The 20,442-nt window shown below is 48.6% G+C and overlaps 2 protein-coding genes across 55 annotated transcripts in view; one reads left to right on the forward strand and one right to left on the reverse strand.

Annotated features, from left to right (window-relative positions):
- Nucleotides 1-13,279, reverse strand: part of RIMS1 (regulating synaptic membrane exocytosis 1) — a 240,428-nt gene extending 227,149 nt beyond the window's left edge. For 45 of the 50 annotated variants that reach the window (XM_081904837.1, XM_081904836.1, XM_081904842.1 and 42 more), the window contains exon 1: nucleotides 12,608-13,276. In XM_081904837.1, the coding sequence (XP_081760963.1) occupies nucleotides 12,608-12,780 (173 nt within the window). In that variant the 5' untranslated portion in view covers nucleotides 12,781-13,276. Of the gene's footprint in view, nucleotides 1-12,607 lie in introns of all 50 variants that reach the window. The other 5 variants (XM_081904834.1, XM_081904832.1, XM_081904806.1 and 2 more) reach the window with 3 other exon arrangements.
- Nucleotides 13,280-13,419: 140 nt separating this feature from the next.
- The window catches only part of ASRGL1 (asparaginase and isoaspartyl peptidase 1), a 74,157-nt gene continuing 67,134 nt past the window's right edge, over nucleotides 13,420-20,442 (forward strand). For 3 of the 5 annotated variants that reach the window (XM_081904926.1, XM_081904920.1, XM_081904927.1), the window contains exon 1: nucleotides 13,420-13,530. The gene's annotated coding sequence lies outside the window, so the exon portion shown is untranslated. The remainder of the gene's footprint in view (nucleotides 13,531-20,442) is intronic. The other 2 variants (XM_081904925.1, XM_081904924.1) reach the window with 2 other exon arrangements.

The raw sequence follows: 20,442 nt of genomic DNA on the forward strand, positions 1-20,442 counted from the left end.
GTGCTGAGTTGTTACCTTTTTCTCTTTTGAAAGAGGTGAAAGAGGAAGTTGGAAGAGTGATGCTTTAACCCACTTTCCCTTTCGCCTCTTACATTATTTTCAAGGCTCAGGTTAATATCTGAATTCTACCCAGATCTCCTGGGGAACTGATGTGTGTGCAAGCACTCTCTCTTCCTTTCTGTCTCTTGAGGGGAGCGGGTGGTGTCTGCCCACAGCACTCAAAAATCCAAATGTGTCCATTGGCTGAAAAAACACTGGAAATCCTTGAAGATACACACACACACACACACACACACTTTTCTGTTTTCCCCCTGAGGTTTTGGTTTCTCTTGGAGTGAAGTGGGCCAACATGCAATATAGAATAACTAGACCAGCCCTCTCCTGGTGACCTCCAGGCATTTTGGACAACCACTCCCATCATCCCTGACCACTGGAAGTCAAAGACCTCTGGAGGTCCACAGGTCAATCTACAAAGCACATTAAGTATTTTTTTTATGTCGTAAGCCACCTTGAGCATGGTTTGAATTGTGGAAAGGCAGCATACAAATAAAATTATGTATATATTATGTATACATGCCTCCATCAGGAGCCAAGCCAGTGTTGTAGAACTTTCTTGCAGCTCAGATCAGATAGGCCCCCAAAAAACAATCAAGCAGTGTATAAGTTTTATGAAATGAATAAATATTGAACTTCCAGTGCCTACTGGAGACTTTTTTTAAAAAAAAATGTATCTCTATTGTATTTATTGAGTTCACTGCTTTCAGACAGTTGTAATTACGTGGTATCTAAATTGTTAAATTAAATTAATAATAATTAATGCACGTTGGTGCATATTAATTGCATATTAAGTTGCTACCCTGTTTGGATTTTTCTCTGCTAACAATAAGCCAGCAAAGCTCTCTACATTTTTCAGTTTATTTCATTTGTTTCTCCTACTGCATTTCTATCCTTATTTGCTGCACACAACCTGCTGCCTCCTCTTAAGGTGCCATTTTAATTGGAGGGCCAACGCATTTTGAAGTTCGTTTTTCCCAGGTACAAAATACTATAATGTTTTCCCCCCTTTTATTGCTGTTGGCACTGATGCACTAGATGTGGTTGCCTAGGTGTCTCTGGTAACAACTTGATACAGTATTCTCTATGACTAGAAGCACAACCTGTCTGTGCAGAAGTTAAGACCTGCTGAATTCAATGGGGGCTTACTCCTAGATGAATGGAATTAGCATTGCAGCACTCCCATGCCTCTGCTATTTCAGTTTCGCTTAGTTTTGTTTAATTCTTTAGGAGCAGTATAGCCACCTGCACAGAAATAAATATCTAGACAATTGTTAAGGGAGACAAAAGCGTAGCCACTCCTTCTCTATTAAGGGCAGGCAGGTGGGATATTGCATTATGCCACTGACACAGTTACTAGCAGGAGAATCACACCTTCGCTAAAATATATGATTTGGGTGAGTCTGTGGAAAGGCCACGTAGGATATATGGCCGGAGAGCATCGTTTTTATTTTTGTAATCCAGAACAGCAGCAGCTTTGGGCATTGTAAGAGGTGCCAATAAGTGAATGCAAGAGTGCATTGTTACTGACTTTTGACTCATTGGAAGACTGGCTCACAGCACCATCTAACATGTCTCCACTCAAAACTTAAGTTCCACTAAGTTCAATGGGACTTGCTCCCCAAAAACTGGGCATAGGGTTGCAGCCTCAATCAGTGGCTTTTCATCTTTAGCCTGGCGACCTGTTTTAGTTTTGTTATCACAAACTGGTGTGAAATCTTTCAAGTTTCCCAGAGCTCTTCATCAGGATAAATTGCATGCAAACCAGGAAGGGCAGGTACAGGGGAAGACAAAGAGAAAGAGAAAAACTGGTTGGTGGTAGCACCATGAGTACATCTAGTAAGAGTCTTAAAGCACAATGCAGGAAGCAGCAGCATACATTCATCATGACCATCATCATCATCATCATATTATTATTATTATTATTATTATTTGTCAGGGTTTCTGGGAGAGAGGAGGAGATGACAGAGGAGACGGAGAGCGAGTGGGAGGAGGGGCAGAAGGATGAGGAAGAAGATGACGGAATTCTGAGGGAATCCACGAGTCTGAGCAGCGAGTCAGAGGATTCTCAAAAGGGGGTTACCTTAATCAAGCAAAAGGGAGGAGAAGGGAGAAGCGGAGAGGAGCCCAGTGGAAGACAGACGCAGCAAGAGGCGTCTCAGCCGGAACGGAGTAAAGGGGGTGGAGTCGTCAGCCTCTCGGAGGGAGCAGGATTAGGAGAGAACAGAGAAAGGGGGTTGGAGCAAGGTGTTCAGCCGGAAAGGGTGGAGAGCAGAACAAGGGGTGGTGTAGCGGTCGAAAGAAAGGTCAGCAGCAACGTACGCGCGCCAAGTTCAAACGTAGAGGCGCGCGGAAGTGGAGAGAGCTCAGGGGAGGAGCCCGGCCCTAAAGCCAGAAGGAGGGGGGAAGAGGCGGCGGAGGATTCAGCCTCAGGCGAGTCACGGAGAGAGGGAACCCAGGGGGGCAGGAAGACCCTGCGGAAAAGAAAGGAGAGGAAGAGGTGGTCTAGAGCCAGGCTATTAAGTTGGTGTGGAAGAGGGGAGGAGTCAGAGGGGACTTCAGCGGTCTAACGTGACAGACGTACGGCCACGATGCTGAACTGTACGAGAAGCAGAAATCTTCAATAAACTTTTCCTGTAAATAAACTGCAACGGAGTGAGGTCTCTTGTGAGCTGGGACCCGTCCTGGGTGGCCGTGACAGTAAGTCCCCTCTCTGAAAGCAAAAAATTTTTTTTGCGAAGCTCACGAACGGGAGCAGCCATGAGCGCTGAGGAGCAGCTGGTTGCACTGCGGGATCAGGTTACCGCTCTCACATCGGCAGTCATTGCTTCGCAGAAGAAGAATGACGACTTGGAGAAGACGTGCCAGGATTTACAGGCAAGGTGGGAACACGCGGACAGGGCGGGGGCCCCAGGTTCCAGAGCGGAGGGCATTGCGCTTGGACGGAGGGGGGGTGCCCTGGTTCCGCATTTTAATGGCAACTTGCAAGACTATCCCAATTTCAGAGCGGACGTCGTATATGCACTGCATTTACTCCGTCACGATTTTAAAGATGAGGAGGAGAAAGTGGGGTTCATTGTTTCGCACCTGCATGGGGAGGCCAGGGCTTGGCTACGCAATCTGTGGCGCGAAGATGGACCGGCCCGTCGCAATTCAACTGCGTTCATCAAAGCGATGGATTCTTGTTTTCAATCCTCTGTGGATGTGGACATTGCGCGCCGTCAAATGCACGGGCTGAGGCAGGGGAAAGCGACTGTGCGCCAATACCACTCTAAATTTTTTGCATTGCTCACCGCCTTAGATTGGCCAAAGGACAGTAAGCCGGTCAGAGATCCTTTTTGGGAGGGATTGAGCCCCCCCATCAAGGATGAGATCGCTAGGGGGGACAGACCCCAGACCCTAGAAGACGTGGTGCAACGGGCTTTAGCTGTTGGAATTCGACATGAGGGACGTCCGTGGCACGAGGAGGACGGGCCCCAAGCGCGTGCGCAAGCGAGGACTCTCCCTTTTGTGCACAGGGATTTCAGCCGTGCGCACCCCTCGCCAATGGGGAAGGACAGCGAGGAGCCGATGGAGATTGGTGGTGCTAGGGCTCAGAAGCCATCCCAGAGCCCTGTCCCTGGTGCAGCCAAAGCGAAGCCTCCTAGAGGAACCAGGAAGTGTTACATCTGTGACAGTGCGCACCATATGGCGAAAGAATGCCCCCAGAGGCTCCAGAAGCACACTGCAGCACTGGCAACTGTAACAGCAGAGATGCAACCAGGGGAGCAGCTTCAGGGAAACGACAGTGCCTGGCTGGAAGCAGAGCTACTGGGGCTCAGCCAGGCGGATCTGTAGACAAGCCCCCAGCATCACTGCAGAGCGTGGACCCTTTGCCTCCCAGACCGGCAGTTCTGCTCACAGCAACACTCCAGTTGCCTGATGGGAGACTCCTCGAGGTTCCAATAACGATCGATTCGGGAAGCAACGCCGACTTCGTGGGACTGCAGTTCGTTAAGCAGCACAACATGGCGCTCCTGCCTGCAACGACGCCTCTAAACGTGGTCACGGTAGACGGCAGGAAGTTGCTGGGGGGGCAAGTGGTGCAGCAAACCCCTCCCATGATGATGCAGATTGGCAACCATCGAGAACTTATTAGTTTCAATGTCACCCACTTATCGGACACACCCATCGTGTTAGGCATGAGTTGGCTGGAGAGGCACAGTCCCGCGGTTGCGTGGTACCAGCGGCAGATCACCTTTTGTTCATCGTATTGTGCTCAGCATTGCTTTCAGACCGATCAGGGAGGAGAAGCCGAGCAGCAGTTGCATCTGGGTATGGTGCAAACAGTGCCTCACAAGTACCAGGACTTCTTGGAGGTTTTCTGTGAGAAGGAAGCTGACAAGTTGCCGCCTCACAGACCTTACGACTGCGCGATTGATTTAGTGCCAGGGGCGCAACTGCCTGCTGCCAAGCTGTACTCCATGTCGGAAGACGAGATGCAAGAGCTTCGGGAGTTCATAGACCATAACCTCAAGCGAGGTTTCATCCAGGAATCTAAAGCAGCGGGTGGCAGCCCTGTGTTCTTTGTGAAGAAGAAAAACACGCCCCAAAAAAGGCTTATAGTGGATTACAGGTTCATAAACAGCTTGACTAAGCCCAAAGCTTTCCCCATGCCCAAGATTGACGACCTTTTAGCGACCGTCAGGAGGGGCAAGATTTTCACCAAGCTGGACCTACGTGGAGCTTACAATCTCATCCGCATCCGGAAAGGAGATGAGTGGAAGACCGCCATGTTCACCCCTCTGGGCACATACGAATACAGAGTCATGCCTTTCGGTCTCCAAAATGGCAGCCACGTTTTTCAAGCATTTATGCACCACGTGCTAGCAGGTCTCCTCTACAAGAAGTGTGTCTGCTTTCTCGACGATATCCTGATTTTCTCGGAATCGCCGGAGGATCACGATAAGGACGTGAGGGAGGTCCTGCAGAGGCTGAAGGACCACAGGCTGTACGCCAAGTTGGAAAAATGCCAGTTTGATGTCAGAGAGGTTGATTTCCTTGGCTACAAGTTGTCCGACGAGGGACTGGCCATGGACAGGGCTAAGGTTCAAGCGCTGTTGGACTGGAAAAGCCCTCGAAATCGGAAAGAGGTCCAGAGGTTCATCGGCTTTGCCAATTTTTACCGCAAGTTTATTAAAGGTTTTGCGAACGCGACGGCGGCTATCACTGACACCCTCAGTTCCAAGAAGAAGAAGTTCGTCTGGACCGAACAAGCGGAGCGGTCCTTCCGGACGCTTAAAGGTCTTTTCGCCTCCGAAGAGCAGCTGCTCCACGTGAATCCCGGCAGACCCATGCGGGTAGAGACCGATGCGTCGGACAGAGCGGTTGGGGCCGTCCTTTTGCAAGAGGATTCACAAGGCAACTGGAGACCGGGTGCGTTCTACTCCCGGAAGCTCAGCAAGACGGAGCGCAATTATACCATATGGGACAGGGAGTTGTTGGCCATTCATGCAGCTTTCAAAGCGTGGCGACACTTCTTAATAGGAGCCAAGCACACGGTGCAAGTCCGCACGGATCACAAGAACTTAGAGTATTGGCGGACGGCTAAGTTACAGACCCAGCGACACATGCGCTGGGCGGAGTTCTTTGCGGATTTCGACTTCAAAATAGAATACATCCCGGGAGACTCCAATGTTATTGCAGACGCGCTGTCCCGAAAGCCGCAATACTTGGAGGAAGCAGCTCCAATCGCAGCAAAGCACATTTTCGCACCGCAGGCGTGGACGTGCGCTACCATCGCAGTCGACCTGGACGCGGTGCGACGCGCGTTGCAAAGGGATCAGTTTGCACAGTCCAAGATGGAGGAGCTACGCGGAGGGTCGCGAGACAACGATGAGTTCCAATTGCAAGATGGACTTTTGACTCGTAAGGGTGCCCTTTACGTGCCCACCGACGATCTTCGAGCCAAGGTTCTGCAACAATTGCATGACGCCCCTAGTGCAGGCCATTTCGGCAAAGAGAAGACGATGGAGTTGGTGGCTAGAGACTTTTGGTGGCCCCAGATGAGAGGAGAGGTGGCGGACTACGTCGCCAGGTGTGATATCTGCCAGAGGTCCAAACCAGTGCACCAGAAGCAGGCGGGATTGCTAGAACCGCTGGAGACACCGCAGCAACCGTGGGAGAGGGTAGCGTTGGACTTTGTTACGGACCTGCCCAGCTCCAGAGGTAAGACGGCGGTGTTAGTGGTGGTGGACTTGTTCACCAAGATGGCGCATTTCATCCCTTGTGCCAAGGTGGCGACGGCAGAACAGACCGCAAAGCTCTTCATCGATCACGTCTTCAGAGTGCATGGACTTCCGCAGTCCGTCTTGTCCGACAGGGGGCGCCAGTTTGTTTCCACTTTCTGGCGAAAGCTTCTGGGCATCTTGCACGTCAAAATCAACCTGACATCGGCAAGACATCCACAAACCAACGGTCAAGCGGAGAGGGTCAACGCGATCATGCAGCAGTACCTGCGGTGCTACGCCAACCAGCGACCTGCGGCGTGGGTGGACTATCTGCCGATGGCTGAATTCGCCTACAACAACACGAAACACGCATCCACCGGGGTGACGCCTTTCTTCGCGAACAATGGCCGTCATCCCAGAACCTTCCCGAGATTTGCGGCACCAGGAGGGGGGGGGCCTCAAGATGCCGACCAGTTTGCAGCGGAGTTGCAAGAGGTGCACGAGGAGCTGCGGAGACATTTGGAGCTGGCAAAACAGGCGTATAAGGTGCAGGCCGATAAGCACAGGAGGGCGGGAGAGGACATCCAGATTGGGGACTGGGTGTGGTTAGCAGCCCACGCGATGCCGGCCAGGTCATTGGCCAAGAAGAAGTTAGGACACAGGCAGCTAGGGCCATATCAAGTTGAGGCTAAGATCAATCCGGTGGCTTTTCGTCTAGCCCTTCCGGAGGGTTCCAGGGTGCACCCGGTCTTTCATAGGTCGGTGCTCACTCCCTACAAAACCCCACACAGGTTTCAAGAGTCAGGAGCACTCCCAGAGCCACGTAGGAGGGCGCCTGAGGGGGGGGAATCGCCAAGACCAGAACCTCTTAACGAGGTCACAGAGATACTGGACTCGAGATGGGGGGAGGAGGGAGTTGAATATTTTCTAGCCAGGGAAGGCACTCCGGCCTCTGCCAATAGCTGGGTGCCGGGTTACGCGTTGGACGAACCCCTGTTGAAGGAGGAGTTCCATGCACTTTTTCCGCACAAGCCCATGCCCGAGGAGTATTTTGATGATTGGCTTTTCACGCCCACTTTGTCAGACAGCACGTTCGAGGGTTTCTCCTCACCCGAGGGCCATACGCCCGAAACAAGCCCGACCAGGGATCCGAGACTGGGGGGGGAGGAGACAGGCCCTTGTTGGTGGGTGGATCAGCCAAGGGAGGCATGGAGTCAGAGATGGATGGTAGGTCCTTGGCAGGCAGCGCCAGGAGAAGCAGTGATGGAGGAAGAGACGGTGAGGTCTGTGGGTGGGGAACCCGAGTTCGAACACACATATACGGAGATGACAGAGGAGAACGTTGAAGTGGACAACTTGTATCCTGAACCGACCCCGGAAGAACCACGTTTTCCTCAACCTGCACCCGGCGAGCGGGAGGGGGGAAGGGGGGGCTTCGAGGGGGGGATGGATGTCAGGGTTTCTGGGAGAGAGGAGGAGATGACAGAGGAGACGGAGAGCGAGTGGGAGGAGGGGCAGAAGGATGAGGAAGAAGATGACGGAATTCTGAGGGAATCCACGAGTCTGAGCAGCGAGTCAGAGGATTCTCAAAAGGGGGTTACCTTAATCAAGCAAAAGGGAGGAGAAGGGAGAAGCGGAGAGGAGCCCAGTGGAAGACAGACGCAGCAAGAGGCGTCTCAGCCGGAACGGAGTAAAGGGGGTGGAGTCGTCAGCCTCTCGGAGGGAGCAGGATTAGGAGAGAACAGAGAAAGGGGGTTGGAGCAAGGTGTTCAGCCGGAAAGGGTGGAGAGCAGAACAAGGGGTGGTGTAGCGGTCGAAAGAAAGGTCAGCAGCAACGTACGCGCGCCAAGTTCAAACGTAGAGGCGCGCGGAAGTGGAGAGAGCTCAGGGGAGGAGCCCGGCCCTAAAGCCAGAAGGAGGGGGGAAGAGGCGGCAGAGGATTCAGCCTCAGGCGAGTCACGGAGAGAGGGAACCCAGGGGGGCAGGAAGACCCTGCGGAAAAGAAAGGAGAGGAAGAGGTGGTCTAGAGCCAGGCTATTAAGTTGGTGTGGAAGAGGGGAGGAGTCAGAGGGGACTTCAGCGGTCTAACGTGACAGACGTACGGCCACGATGCTGAACTGTACGAGAAGCAGAAATCTTCAATAAACTTTTCCTGTAAATAAACTGCAACGGAGTGAGGTCTCTTGTGAGCTGGGACCCGTCCTGGGTGGCCGTGACATTATTATTATTATTATTATTATTTATTGAATTTATATACCGCCCTATACCCGCAGGTCTCAGTGCTCTGCAAAAAAGCCCCACTTGAATGATGCTACCTCCTCCCACATTTTGCCTGCAGACTCTTACCAAATGTAGACTCATGGTACTACAGCCAGCCACGGTCTCTCCCTTCCTACTTTGCTTCCCATGGCCTGATGAAGAGTTCTGGATAACTCCAAAGCCTGCACCCCTCATTTGTGCTGCTTTATTTATATATTCATTTATTTATTTGCATTCCATTCATGAACCACTTCCTACGAAACAACTTGAAGTGTTTTAACCATGAAAAACGTCAACAAGATACATAAAACAAATTTCATATATAAAAACCATTCAAACAGTTTCTTATGGGCCGAGACAGCTACGGTTATTGTTTTACTTGCTTCTTGACAAAGCATTGACCTCAGCGACAAAAAGCAGCATTAGAAACTCAGATGTATAATCTAATCGCCAAATGGCACCTTAAACTGTTTCCCCACCACCACAATGAGATTTATCATTATCATCATCATTTCTATACTGCTTTATATTTTAAAGAACAAATCTCAAAGAGGTTTACAACACATAAAATTGTCAAATAAAACAATCCAAAATAAAACAAATTCAAGCTTCAAGGGAAATATTTCAGATCCTTCTCTAAGTGACATTTTGCTTTCCCCAGTCCCTGGTACCCAGAGACCTTCACGTGGTAGCAACTGGACCCACAGCAGTCGAAAAACGCACCTGGCTATTTTCCAACACTGCCACGAATAGTCATTTCCCCAAGCCTCTTTCCCACAAAAAGAAGGGACTGCCCATGAAAGTTCAAGTAAAACCTTCTTTCCCTCAAAATTATTGTTCTCCAAGGGTCATTATTCCTTGAAGGACCACAAGGGAATGCTTCCTACAATATAACATAATGTTATATATATACACAACATAATGTTATAACATAACATAAGTTCAACAAGAACTTTGTGGCCCTCCAGATATTGTTGAACTATGGCTCCCATCATCTCCCTGGCTAGCTGAGGCTGGTGGGAGTTGGAATCCAACAGCATCCACAGGGTGCCAGGTTCCTCATCCCTACCATAACCTCACGTTTGGGGCAGGCCATGCCACAGAAAAACCACCTTGTAGGTGGACTTTTATCGACCTGAAGCTAAAGGAACAGGGCTAGTAAGAAGCTGTCAGCCCTATTTGCATACTATTCTAAGTTCTCCCTCTTTCCTACTGCACAAAGCACATTATCCACTTTGCCATGTGCCAAGCTTCTCCTGAATTGCTCTTGATTCCAGAAGGGAAACGCCCAACCGAAAGCCCACTTTCCCATACCTGACGCAGCAGAACCTTTATTATTACTCAGGTGGCTTTGAACAAAATGTGTGGGTGCACAAGCCTAACGGAAAGAAGTTCCTTTCGGTACCACAGCCCTTTTGAACACTTGATCGAGCAACGTAAACTCATCTAGCTTTAAAGTGCAATCCTCAAAGAGCTGTGTTCAGATGTTAACTTTCCAGAGGCGTCCACAAATTCCTTCAACGAAAGCTTGGAAGGCTCCCACTACAACCTCCTGGAATAGATTTTAAATACTGAGGGCCAAAATGGCAGAGCAGAGAGCAATCGTGGCCAAAATATTCTCTTTTGTTTTCTTTTCAAGCAAGCAAGCCACAAGTCAAGTCTGGAGCTTGGGAAAGCCCTTCTCCAGTGCCTGAAAAGCTCTTCCATGATGCCTCAGTGACGATGTATCTTTACTATAGCTGGCCAGAAAGCAGTGCAGCAGGAGAGAAGCAGGCAAGAGGGCAGTTCTATCTCTCTGCTCTAGGCAGGCTCGCACCTGCTTTGGCCCAGGTGTGCCACCAAAACCCACCGGCTATGCTGCTTGCGGCAGGTGTAGCACAGGTTGGCTGCCCCAGTGCTCCCAGCAGCAGCATGGTGCAGAATTTTATTTAAATAGCCTTGGGCCTCACACCCTCTGCCAGCCTCACCTATATTGCAAGGCTGTCATGAGGCTCACAAATAAGACCTTTTTTTTGTCAATGGAGGCAGAATACAAACTAGCAGCGCTCCTTTAGAAATCTATTCAATACAATGCCGCCTTAAGCATGCCACAAGGAAGCAAAGCCACTGTTTAGGGCTGGGCTGTTGATGTAGGGTGCTGTCTTAAAGGGTGCAGCAGAAAGTTTAAATAGTTATAAGTGAATAGTAGGCAGGGGTTAAGGGAATGGACCAAACATCTGTAACATTTCAGCTCTCCTGTTATCTTTCCATATCTTTATTTATAAAGACATACTTTCACTGTTACATTGACATGCACTCTGCTATTCCTATTCCTCTCCTCTCCCAAGATTATCAACCACACCCCAAGGGTTGCAAACAGCTGCCTTCTGTTCTCACGGCACCATAACCCTTAAACAGCAGCAAAGTCGAGCCATTTCGTTCCCAATTACTGGGCCTTAGTGTACATTTGTGCAATTGATGGTGGCAACTGCCACCACTACTGCAGAAATTCAAACCCCAGTGCAGATCACAGGAGGAAGAGGCAACACCACAATGAGAGACTGACGCTGTGCCCCCCCCCCCGGGCTCCATCACTCGCAGTAGACAGCATAGAAGTTGAGAGCCTGCAGGGATTCCATATTTCCCATCTATTATAGATGACACTGCTAGCAGGGGGGAGAGGAGAGGAACAAACACCAGAACTTGCACCTCAGAAGTCATTGTTTGGGATTCCACCCAAAGAGAAAAGCTTCCCCATATGCTTACACACCTTCCGTGAAAGCCACTAAACCTGATCTTCCAAATAAACACATGGAAGCAGAAAATCCACCGGGAGGAAAAGGAATGTTTTGAACACCAATAGGGGAGCTTAAATATGAGCTAGAAGGGTTGTGTGCCCTTTCCATCCAAAAAGAAAGCAGGCCTCGAGCATAAAGAAAAAGCCTGATCCCCCTTTACAGGCCCAACTACACATCTATTTTTATACAGGAGATATCAATTTGGAGATCACATTAGACTCGAATACACTTATTTGCAGGAGGAATAGAAAATATAGTCATGTAAGGCATCAGATGGGGGTAAAAAATGAGGCTGAGGAAAGGAGAAGGGATGGACTGGAGAACACCCAAATATGGCATCTACCAACACTCTGATTTACACACAAGCACACACAGACACACACCCTTTTGCAGCTTGTGATCTAGGGCATGGAGTCTGTCAATTGTCCAGTTCCACCAACAGGTATATATATATATATGCACAACCGTTTTTGTGAGGTGGCGAGACATGCAATTCTTTGCATTTATCACGTTAAAATGCCTCTTGGTATCTCGAATACATACTTGGCCATCTCTTCCTCCCCGTTTCGGTACAACACACCCCAGTGAAAAATGTTGTTGCTGCCATTGTTTTAAAGGGAGGGAGGCAGGAGGGAAGAGAAAGACCCACCCCAAATGGAGAATTCCTGCAGGTGGTTGATGTTAACAACAAGGCACACACACACCACAAAGTCCCACGGCAGCTGGGCTGGGCTCCGTTTCAACCAGGTGGGGGCAGCACGGACTTTTGAAGACTCTGCCTAGGGAAACCCCACCCCATCGGACCCTCCCAAAATAGGCAGAGTTGTTATTATTATTATTCGCAGAGGAATTCTTCCTAAAGGTGGAATAGGAATGCCTGTCGTCCAGCTTATCTTACAGAAGCACATACACATGGCTTGGCCCCCCATTCATTCACAGACCTCGCCTTCCTTTGCCTTCCGGTTTACGCATCGCCTCCCCCCCCCCCTCCACGCCAGTTATTTAGGAGAGGCCATGGAAGAAGGTGCAGGAAGAGTTTCCAAGGGAAGAGCATAGGAAGTTCTATGAGGAGTGGAGGAAAGGTACCCTGAGTGTGACCCACAAGCAAGCATGAAAGCACCCCTCTCCCTCCCTCCCTCCTTGCGCCATTCATAAAAAGTCTGCCTCTGCTTCAGCGCCTCTCCTTCCTCGCCCTGTCGGGAGCACCAGCTCCCCCACCTTCCCTCCCTCCCTCCCTCCCGCGGCGAAGGAGGGAGTGCATGAATGGAGTGCGCGGAGGACTGCCTGCCAGCCCGGCCTCTGGCTTACTTGAGCATGGCCTCTTCCTTCTCTTCCTCTTCCTTCTGCCGGTCCATCACAGCCATAATAATGTTCCTCTCCTCTTCCGTCAGGTGGCTCAGGTCGGGCAGCTCCTGCATGGGAGGCGGCACGGTGGGTGGGCGAGGGCCGCGGGGCCCCAGCGAAGCCGGAGAAGAAGCCATGTCCCCCCTCGCCTCGCCAGCACCTTGACACCTTTGGGCAGCGGCAGCCCGAGCACGCCTCGCCTCCTCCTCCTCCTCCGCCGCCGCCGCCTCTTCTTCCTCTTCTTCCTCCTCCTCCTCCTTTTACACGGGAGTCCTCTGATCATCAGCAGCAGCCAGCAGCTCTCGGGAAGCGGCGGCAGGAGAAGCAGCAGCAGAGGCAGCCACGGCAGGAGAGCGAGAGGAGGAGGAGGAGGAGGAGGAGACCCAGCCTTTCATGGTCGCTCGCATCCACCCCAGCCCGGGCTGGCTAGTCACGGAGGGGCTGCCTTTGTTTTGGTCCCTTCCTAGGAAGCGCTGGGGAAGGTGCTCCGCAGCCTTGGGCAGCCCATCCTCTCCGGCGGCGAGGACCAGGCAGGCAGGACCGTGCAGCAAAGCCAGCCAGCCAGCTCAGGATTACAGCTCCCAGGCTCTGTGCACTGTCAGGGCTGGAGGGGAAGGGCGGATGCTGCTGCTGCTGCTGCTCTGCTAAAATGCTCCACTGCTGCTGCTGCTGCTGCTGCTGCTGCTAGCACGGGAGCGGAGTGGGAGGGAGGGGAGTTCGGTGTCAGTTAGGCGGAGTCCAAACTGCTCCACTCCTGGGGGATGCTGAGGGCTGTCTCTTACAGACAATACGGGCAGCGTTTCGTTCCAGGGCGTGCACCCCCCTCCTGGGCACCTTTCTTGCAACCGAGGCGGTGGAGCACTGGACTTAGATCTAAAGGAGCAAAGGTGGTTTATTTTGTTGTTGTTGTTTTTGTTGTTGTTGTTGTTCGTTCTTGGAGGCTGCGATTCTCCAACTCGGATTTATTTACCTGCGAGCAAGCGGTCCCCTCCCCCTGCCTGCTGAAATCTAACAGCCCCCCTTCTTCTGATTAAAAACAGGACTAGGAGTAGGCAGCAAGGCTAAATCCTAAAGCATGCTTGATTCGACATAGCCCCCATCCCCCCCCCGTCGAAATGAGTGGCTTGAAGGATCATGCTTAGGATCAGGTTGCACACTTTCTTGGTAGCGAGCCCCACTGAATTCAGGTGTAGATGTAAAGTGTGTAGGGCTCAGTCTGCAATCCTAAGCATACTTAACATAGGCTCCACTGAAATCCAGAACAATTGCTTCCTGGGATCAAACCTTGGGTTTTGTGTTGTTTCCCCCACCACCACCACCACCTCTGTAGCACACCGCCTTTATGTACAGTGTGCTTGTGAAGATTATGTGGGGCCAAAAAATGAAGAGACGGTTTTAAATCAAATGTGCATGCTAGCCAAGGATACTGACAAAGAGCCTTGTAGCACCTTAAAGATGAACACAATTATTATGGCATAAACGTTCGGGGAACAGAGTGCATTTCATCAGATGTGATGAAATTATCTGCAGGTGATTTGGAGAGAGCTTTAACACATCATAAATGTGTTAAACTCTGTGTTGTTTTTGCTGCAATCAACTAAGATGGATCCCCCTCTGGAAATGAGAGCCACTGTGTATAACTTGCATTCGCATTGCTGACCGGGAGAATACAAAAGCTGGTTGCAGCTAGAATATTAACCCAGTCTATTCAGAAGAAATTCCTGTTGAAGTCTATGGAGCTTACTCCCAGATAAGTGGGGTTAGGCTTGGAGCCTAAAGCATCCTATCTGGAAGGAGGAAAACACTTTCTGTTCAAATCCTAGGTTAGCCTTTGACTTGTTTGCCTTGGACAATTATCAGCCTCATATGCTTATCTGTACATTTGCTGTCACTATTACAACCATGAGACCAGAGAAAGTGGGTCTCCTTTGTTCTGGGGCCACACAACTCAGTCATGAAAAACATTACACATTACATTTTGTAAACATTCAGCAAAATTACAGAACTCGAATTGCAGGGGGGGATTCAAATCGGAAGAATATAAATTAGCTTTCTCCCCCAAGCAACTTTATATTTAGATAACTTGCCCCATTTCATTCACTTTTAGAATGTACTCTTTGCCCAATATATCTCCAGTTTCTTTGGAAAAAAACCATCCCCACCTGTAGCCCTGTATCAATATTAAATCCCTTTTTGTATTTTATACTTAAGTGATGCTTATACATTTCTTCCATGAAAAACACTTTGATGTATGAAATCACATGACACGTGAATTTACTTCATTATACTGTATATTGCACTTGCACAGCATCTAGAAGGCATAGTCAACAAGGGCTTTTTGGTGCATAGACCATCAAACAGTGGCACCCACTCCAGGGAGCCTGCGCACCCACAAAACCTTTGCCCAGCCTCTGCCCCCTGTCACTGCCAACCATCGCCTTACCTCTGGCACTCCAGTGAAGCGCTCAGGCTGCGAGGCTTCAATTGGGGCCCACAGCGGCTGCAGACGTGCTTCTGGGGTGCATTTGCAGCCACAGCAGACCCCAACAGAGGCCCCATGGCAGGGGCGCAAGCCCCAGCCCAGTTGTCACCACTGCGCCAGAGCACACTCCCTGCACTGTGCCACCATGACATCACAATGTGACACCATGATGTTACAGCAAGGGGCACGTGCACTGGGCACCCACAGGCTGGAGCCAAAGTTGGAGCTGCTGCCATCAAACTTGACCTGGGAGTGCTTTTCATGTGGTGCCTACCTGTTCACATCACTTCATTATTATATAAAAGCAGGGAAGCAACGGGTATAAGGTTTGCTTAGCCTTTTCACCACCAGCTACTTCCCCATTCCAAATGGTTTGGTAAGTCTTGAATCCCAAAGAGGTGAAGCTGTTCTGCTATGTGTGTGATTTAGAACAGAGATGTTGCAAGCAGAAGAAGGGCTAAACAGCCCTACTTCCTACCGCTTGGTTACTCTGAATTTCCTCTCCCAACGCTTCTTTTCTCAAAAACAAACACAAAAATTTCGCACAGTATGTAGAACTGCAACAATGTACTCTGTGTGGCACTGATGCGACCCTTGAAGATGGCTTAGAAGCTTCAGTAGGCTCAAAATGCCCTAGCCAGACAGAAATTTGCCAGGTATTGCATAGAACTCAAAAATTGTTTCAATGCTGTTGGCTACCAGTTTGTTTCCAGACTCAATTTGAGGTGCCAGGGCTTACCATTAAGACCCTAAATTAGCCCTCTAGATATTTTGGACCACAGCTCCCATGAACTCCAGGCAGAATGGCTATGCTGAATGGCGCTGATGGGAATTGTAGTCCACCTCTAGAGGGCACCAAGTTGGTGAAGGCTGCTGTAAATGATCTGGGGCCAGGCTTCTTAAAAGCAACCTCACCCACTTTGTGTGTTCTGCTCAGCATCTGAGATCCTGCTATTTCAAATGGGTGGGCAAAAAAGACAGAGCCTTTTTAGGCACCACAACTATCAAAGGAGGCCAATCTTGCTCATGTGTTGCTTGTCCCCTGGAGACCAGTGAAAACTTGGATCTTCAAGAATTGCTTTGTATCTTAGTGTCTTGCTGTGAAGTTTTCTCGATTTTTTTATTTAAGCTGATTATCCTGCAGTATTATGAATGAGTTTTATTTATTAATTCATTATGTTTTTGGAAGCTGCCTTAGGGTTTCTGTAAGACTACAAGCATAGGTGTACAAGGTTGCGATAACTAAGGGCTCATCCACCCTATACCTCCATTAATTCTCTGCTGTTCACATGATGTTCTCTTCCAAATTACTGCCTTCCCATGCTTTCCCCTTCCTCAATTCATGTCTTCTCATACCAAGGAGAAGGTATGAAAAAAGATTGGATTGAGGGAGGGGAAAGTGTGGGAGCGTAGTGATTTAAAGCAGAATGTCATACGGGCAATGGAGAATGTAGAGGCATAGGAAGCTTACTATCCACATTAAACAACAAAATGAATGAGCCCTACATTCAATTGTAGTTAGCTGCTAGGGCGGGATTTCTCAGACTTGGGTCTCCAGCCTGGGTCTCCAGTTGTCCACCATACCTAGCTAGCAGGATCAGTGGTCAGAGATGATGGGAACTGTAGTCCAAAAACAGTTGGAGACCCAAGTTTGGAAAACCCTGAGGATGAGATGGTTGGACAGTGTTCTCGAAACTACCAGCATGAGTCTGACCAAACTGCGGGAGGCAATGGAAGACAGGAGTGCCTGGCGTGCTCTGGTCCATGGGGTCACGAAGAGTCAGAGACGACTAAACGACTAAACAACAACAACAAGCCCACTGGCAGGATGCAGCCTCTGAGGCCTCCTTATTTAGGCTGCAATACCCCTACTCACCCTTCCTCTCCCTGCACTGCTGTTAGAAGGCCTTTTCAAGCCTCAGTGCAGTGGAGGAACCAGTTTTTATGGGAAGTCACAGGTAAAGATGGGTTAAAATATATTTTACAGTGCCCTGTATGGTTTACCAGAACTGTGTTCCTGTACCTATTTATCTGGGAGTAAATACTCATTTACTTACATCTGAGCAGATATACACTGTGACATCTCATACCATCAAGCATGGCTAAGCTGTCTCCTCCTGAGTAGAACATGGTATGAGATGCTGATATCTGTAATTTTTCAGACATCACACAGTCATCACCCCCTTACCCTTTTTATGGATTCAACACATATTTGGCTACCATTCACCTGGCAAGCCTACTTATTTTTCGCCTCACAATGTGCTTGGGTGTAAAGTAGCCAGCTTAGACAAAATGTGATTCACCAAGCCAAACACATTCTAGTATTCATGTACTCAGGCCCACAGTTTTGTTGGTGTTTGTTTGTTTGTTCTTGACAACCCCTTGTCTTGCTTTTACAGTGCTGGGCAGGGGTTGCATTTGGCTGGGTGGGTCACAAGTTGTTCTGGTCAGTTACAGTAGCATCTCTTAGAAGGCCTCTCAAGCCTTCACAGAAGCAACATCCTCTCACCTGGAAGCCATGCCCCATACAAGGAGAAAAGAGGCAGCACTGATGCTAGTTATACAGTGGTGACCCATCACACAACATACACTGAAGTTATAGAATTCTGGACTGCACCACTGCAGATGGAGGGGAAGCTATTTTTAATGTTGCCTCCTTTAAAATCCTGTACATCCAACTAGCACATAAATGAGAGACCTGTACTATATATTTATCTAAGCTGTGTGAGAAACACCTCACACCCCTATGTCTGCAGTGTGAAGTGGTACAATCCAGAATTCTACCACCTCAGCAAGGCTAGCCCAAAACATTTTGCTGTCTGAGGCGGAATATTCAGATGCTGCCTCTGATCCTCCTATCCTGTATAATGCAGATCCCCAGTGTGATCTCCACAGTACACATGAATTAGAAACAAAAACAGCATTTAAGTGAGGCTCTTATTTGGAAACAGGGATTGTGAAGATCAGGGGAGCTTTGGCATAACGATGACATGAAAATATCCTGTTAGAGTCAGAAATTTGGTTCCCATGTCACGCTGTGCCAAACCATGGCTTAGCATGGCTTCAGTGAACATCTAGCTTCCAGGAGAGGAGATTGCAGCCATTTCACTCCTCCCCCAGTCATTTTGCTGCAGCACCGAGCTGAGCTAAGCCATAATTTAGTGTGTCTTCTGAACCTGAGCTCATGGATTAGCTCTCCCAGACAAACCTAGAGCCATAAACCAAGATCAAACTTTGGTCATGCATAGCTCATGGTTAATCCAAAGAAAGCTAAACAAGTAACCTGGATTCCCATGAGACACTCTGGCTATATCCACATTAGTGACTGAAAATGCAAATTGGTGCTTATCTCCCGCACTGCATTTCAAGTCACGCTTGCATGTTGCTTTGCACATCAGAGGCGTGGGTGTGGGGCTGTCTTTACCCAATGTTCATTACCTCTTTGGTTCTCCTGCACCTGGAACCCTTCCAAACCCGTCCTATTCCTGAAGCTGTCATCTGCACATGTGCAACAGCTTTCTCAAATGTACACACCTCCGTTTAACGGTGAAGTGAATGTGGCTTACGTTTTCAAACTGGATGGAAGCTGGTTTGAGGGGAAATGCATCAAACAGTAGTATTGCTCAAGAAACTGCAGGGTAGATACGGATTGTGTCTGATGTCATCATTGCGTGGCTTCAAACACCAGCAGTGGGAGTGCAATTGGGTAGCTGAAATCTTCTCCCCAGGCAGGAGCCTGCATTAAACCATTGTTTATCTTCATACAACATATGAACCACGCCAAATAATCAGTATTTTCAGGACTAACCCTAAGATATGAGAGCAACTTGTAACTGTACTACTAACATTGTATTTGAGTTTACTTAGGTTCTTGCTATAGGTTTCCCTCCTTGGTATTTCACTGATGTTGTTAGTATTCATCTTTCTAAAGGACTGGAACTTCATTCACCACTTCTCTTCCCCAAAACCAGCTCATGATATTTTGCTGCCACAGGCAGAACAGCAAACAGCACCATCCTTCCTACATCAGGATTCATAGTATCTTTGGCTGACCAAATTATTCTGGCATCTGAGGCAGCCAATACTACAAATGCCTTTAGGTGCTTCCACGCCCAGTAGCTTGATATGGACTCAGTGCTGCTCATGAATTCAAAGTTTTTGACAGCATTTACAGAACATCAACCTCAGCCGAGTATACCTGAAGGAGCATCTCCACCCCCATCGTTCATCCCGGACACTAAGGTCCAGCGACGAGGGCCTTCTGGTGGTTCCCTCACTGCGAGAAATGAAGTTACAGGGAACCAGACAGAGGGCCTTCTTGGTAGTGGTGCCCACCCTGTGGAACACCCTCCCACCAGATGTCAAAGGCAAAAACAACTACCAGACTTTTAGAAGACATCTGAAGGCAGCCCTGTTTAGGGAAGCTTTTAATATCTGAAGGACTATTGTATTTTAATATTTTGTTGGAAGCTGCCCAGAGTGGCTGGGGAAACCCAGCCAGATGGGCGGGGTATAAATATTATTATTATTATTATTATTATTATTATTATTATTATTGTTGTTGTTGTCATCCCATTCCTACCTATTTTTAATGCCTTTTTATTGAGTTTTAAATTGGTTGTTCATATACATATTCCATTCACTCTTTAGCATATACGTATTCCATTCACTCTTTAGCATATATTGTATACATATAAAAACCAAACAATAACAATATTTCTACACAAGTGACTTCCCACCATCTCAGTGTGGCTTCTTCTGTCTTCTTTCTCTTTTCAGATGTGTTGTTTTTCCTTTTTGCCTTTCTAATACATAATATATATTCCCTATCTGATCTTTACTTTGCAGAATTTAGTCGAAACATATCAAGGGTTTTATTTGAGAACAATGTTCTCCCAGATAATCTTTTACACATTCCCACTCCTGTTTGAGTTTTTGGTTTGGTTGGTTCCTAATTGCCTCTGTCATTCTTGCTAATTCCAAATACTCATACAATTTAGTTTGCCATTCTTCCTTTGTTGGCTTCAGGTTTCTTCTCAAAAGTTTGTCTGAATTTTTTTTTAAATTTGTCATAGACAGTGTTCCAGAATTTTTTAATTTTGTCACAATCCCACCACGTGTAGTACATTGTTCCTTCTCCTTGATTACACCTCCAGCATAGATTTGACTTTGATTTATATACTGTATTTTGGCCAATTTGCTGGGGGTCATGTACCACCACCTATACAGCATTTTCATAAATTTTTCTTTTATTGTGTAACAGGCCATGAATTTTAAATCTTTTTGCCATAGTCTTTCCCAATCCTCCATCTGTATG

The sequence above is a fragment of the Podarcis melisellensis genome (assembly GCF_964234715.1).
Source record: "Podarcis melisellensis genome assembly, chromosome: 3".
Lineage (NCBI taxonomy): Eukaryota > Metazoa > Chordata > Lepidosauria > Squamata > Lacertidae > Podarcis > Podarcis melisellensis.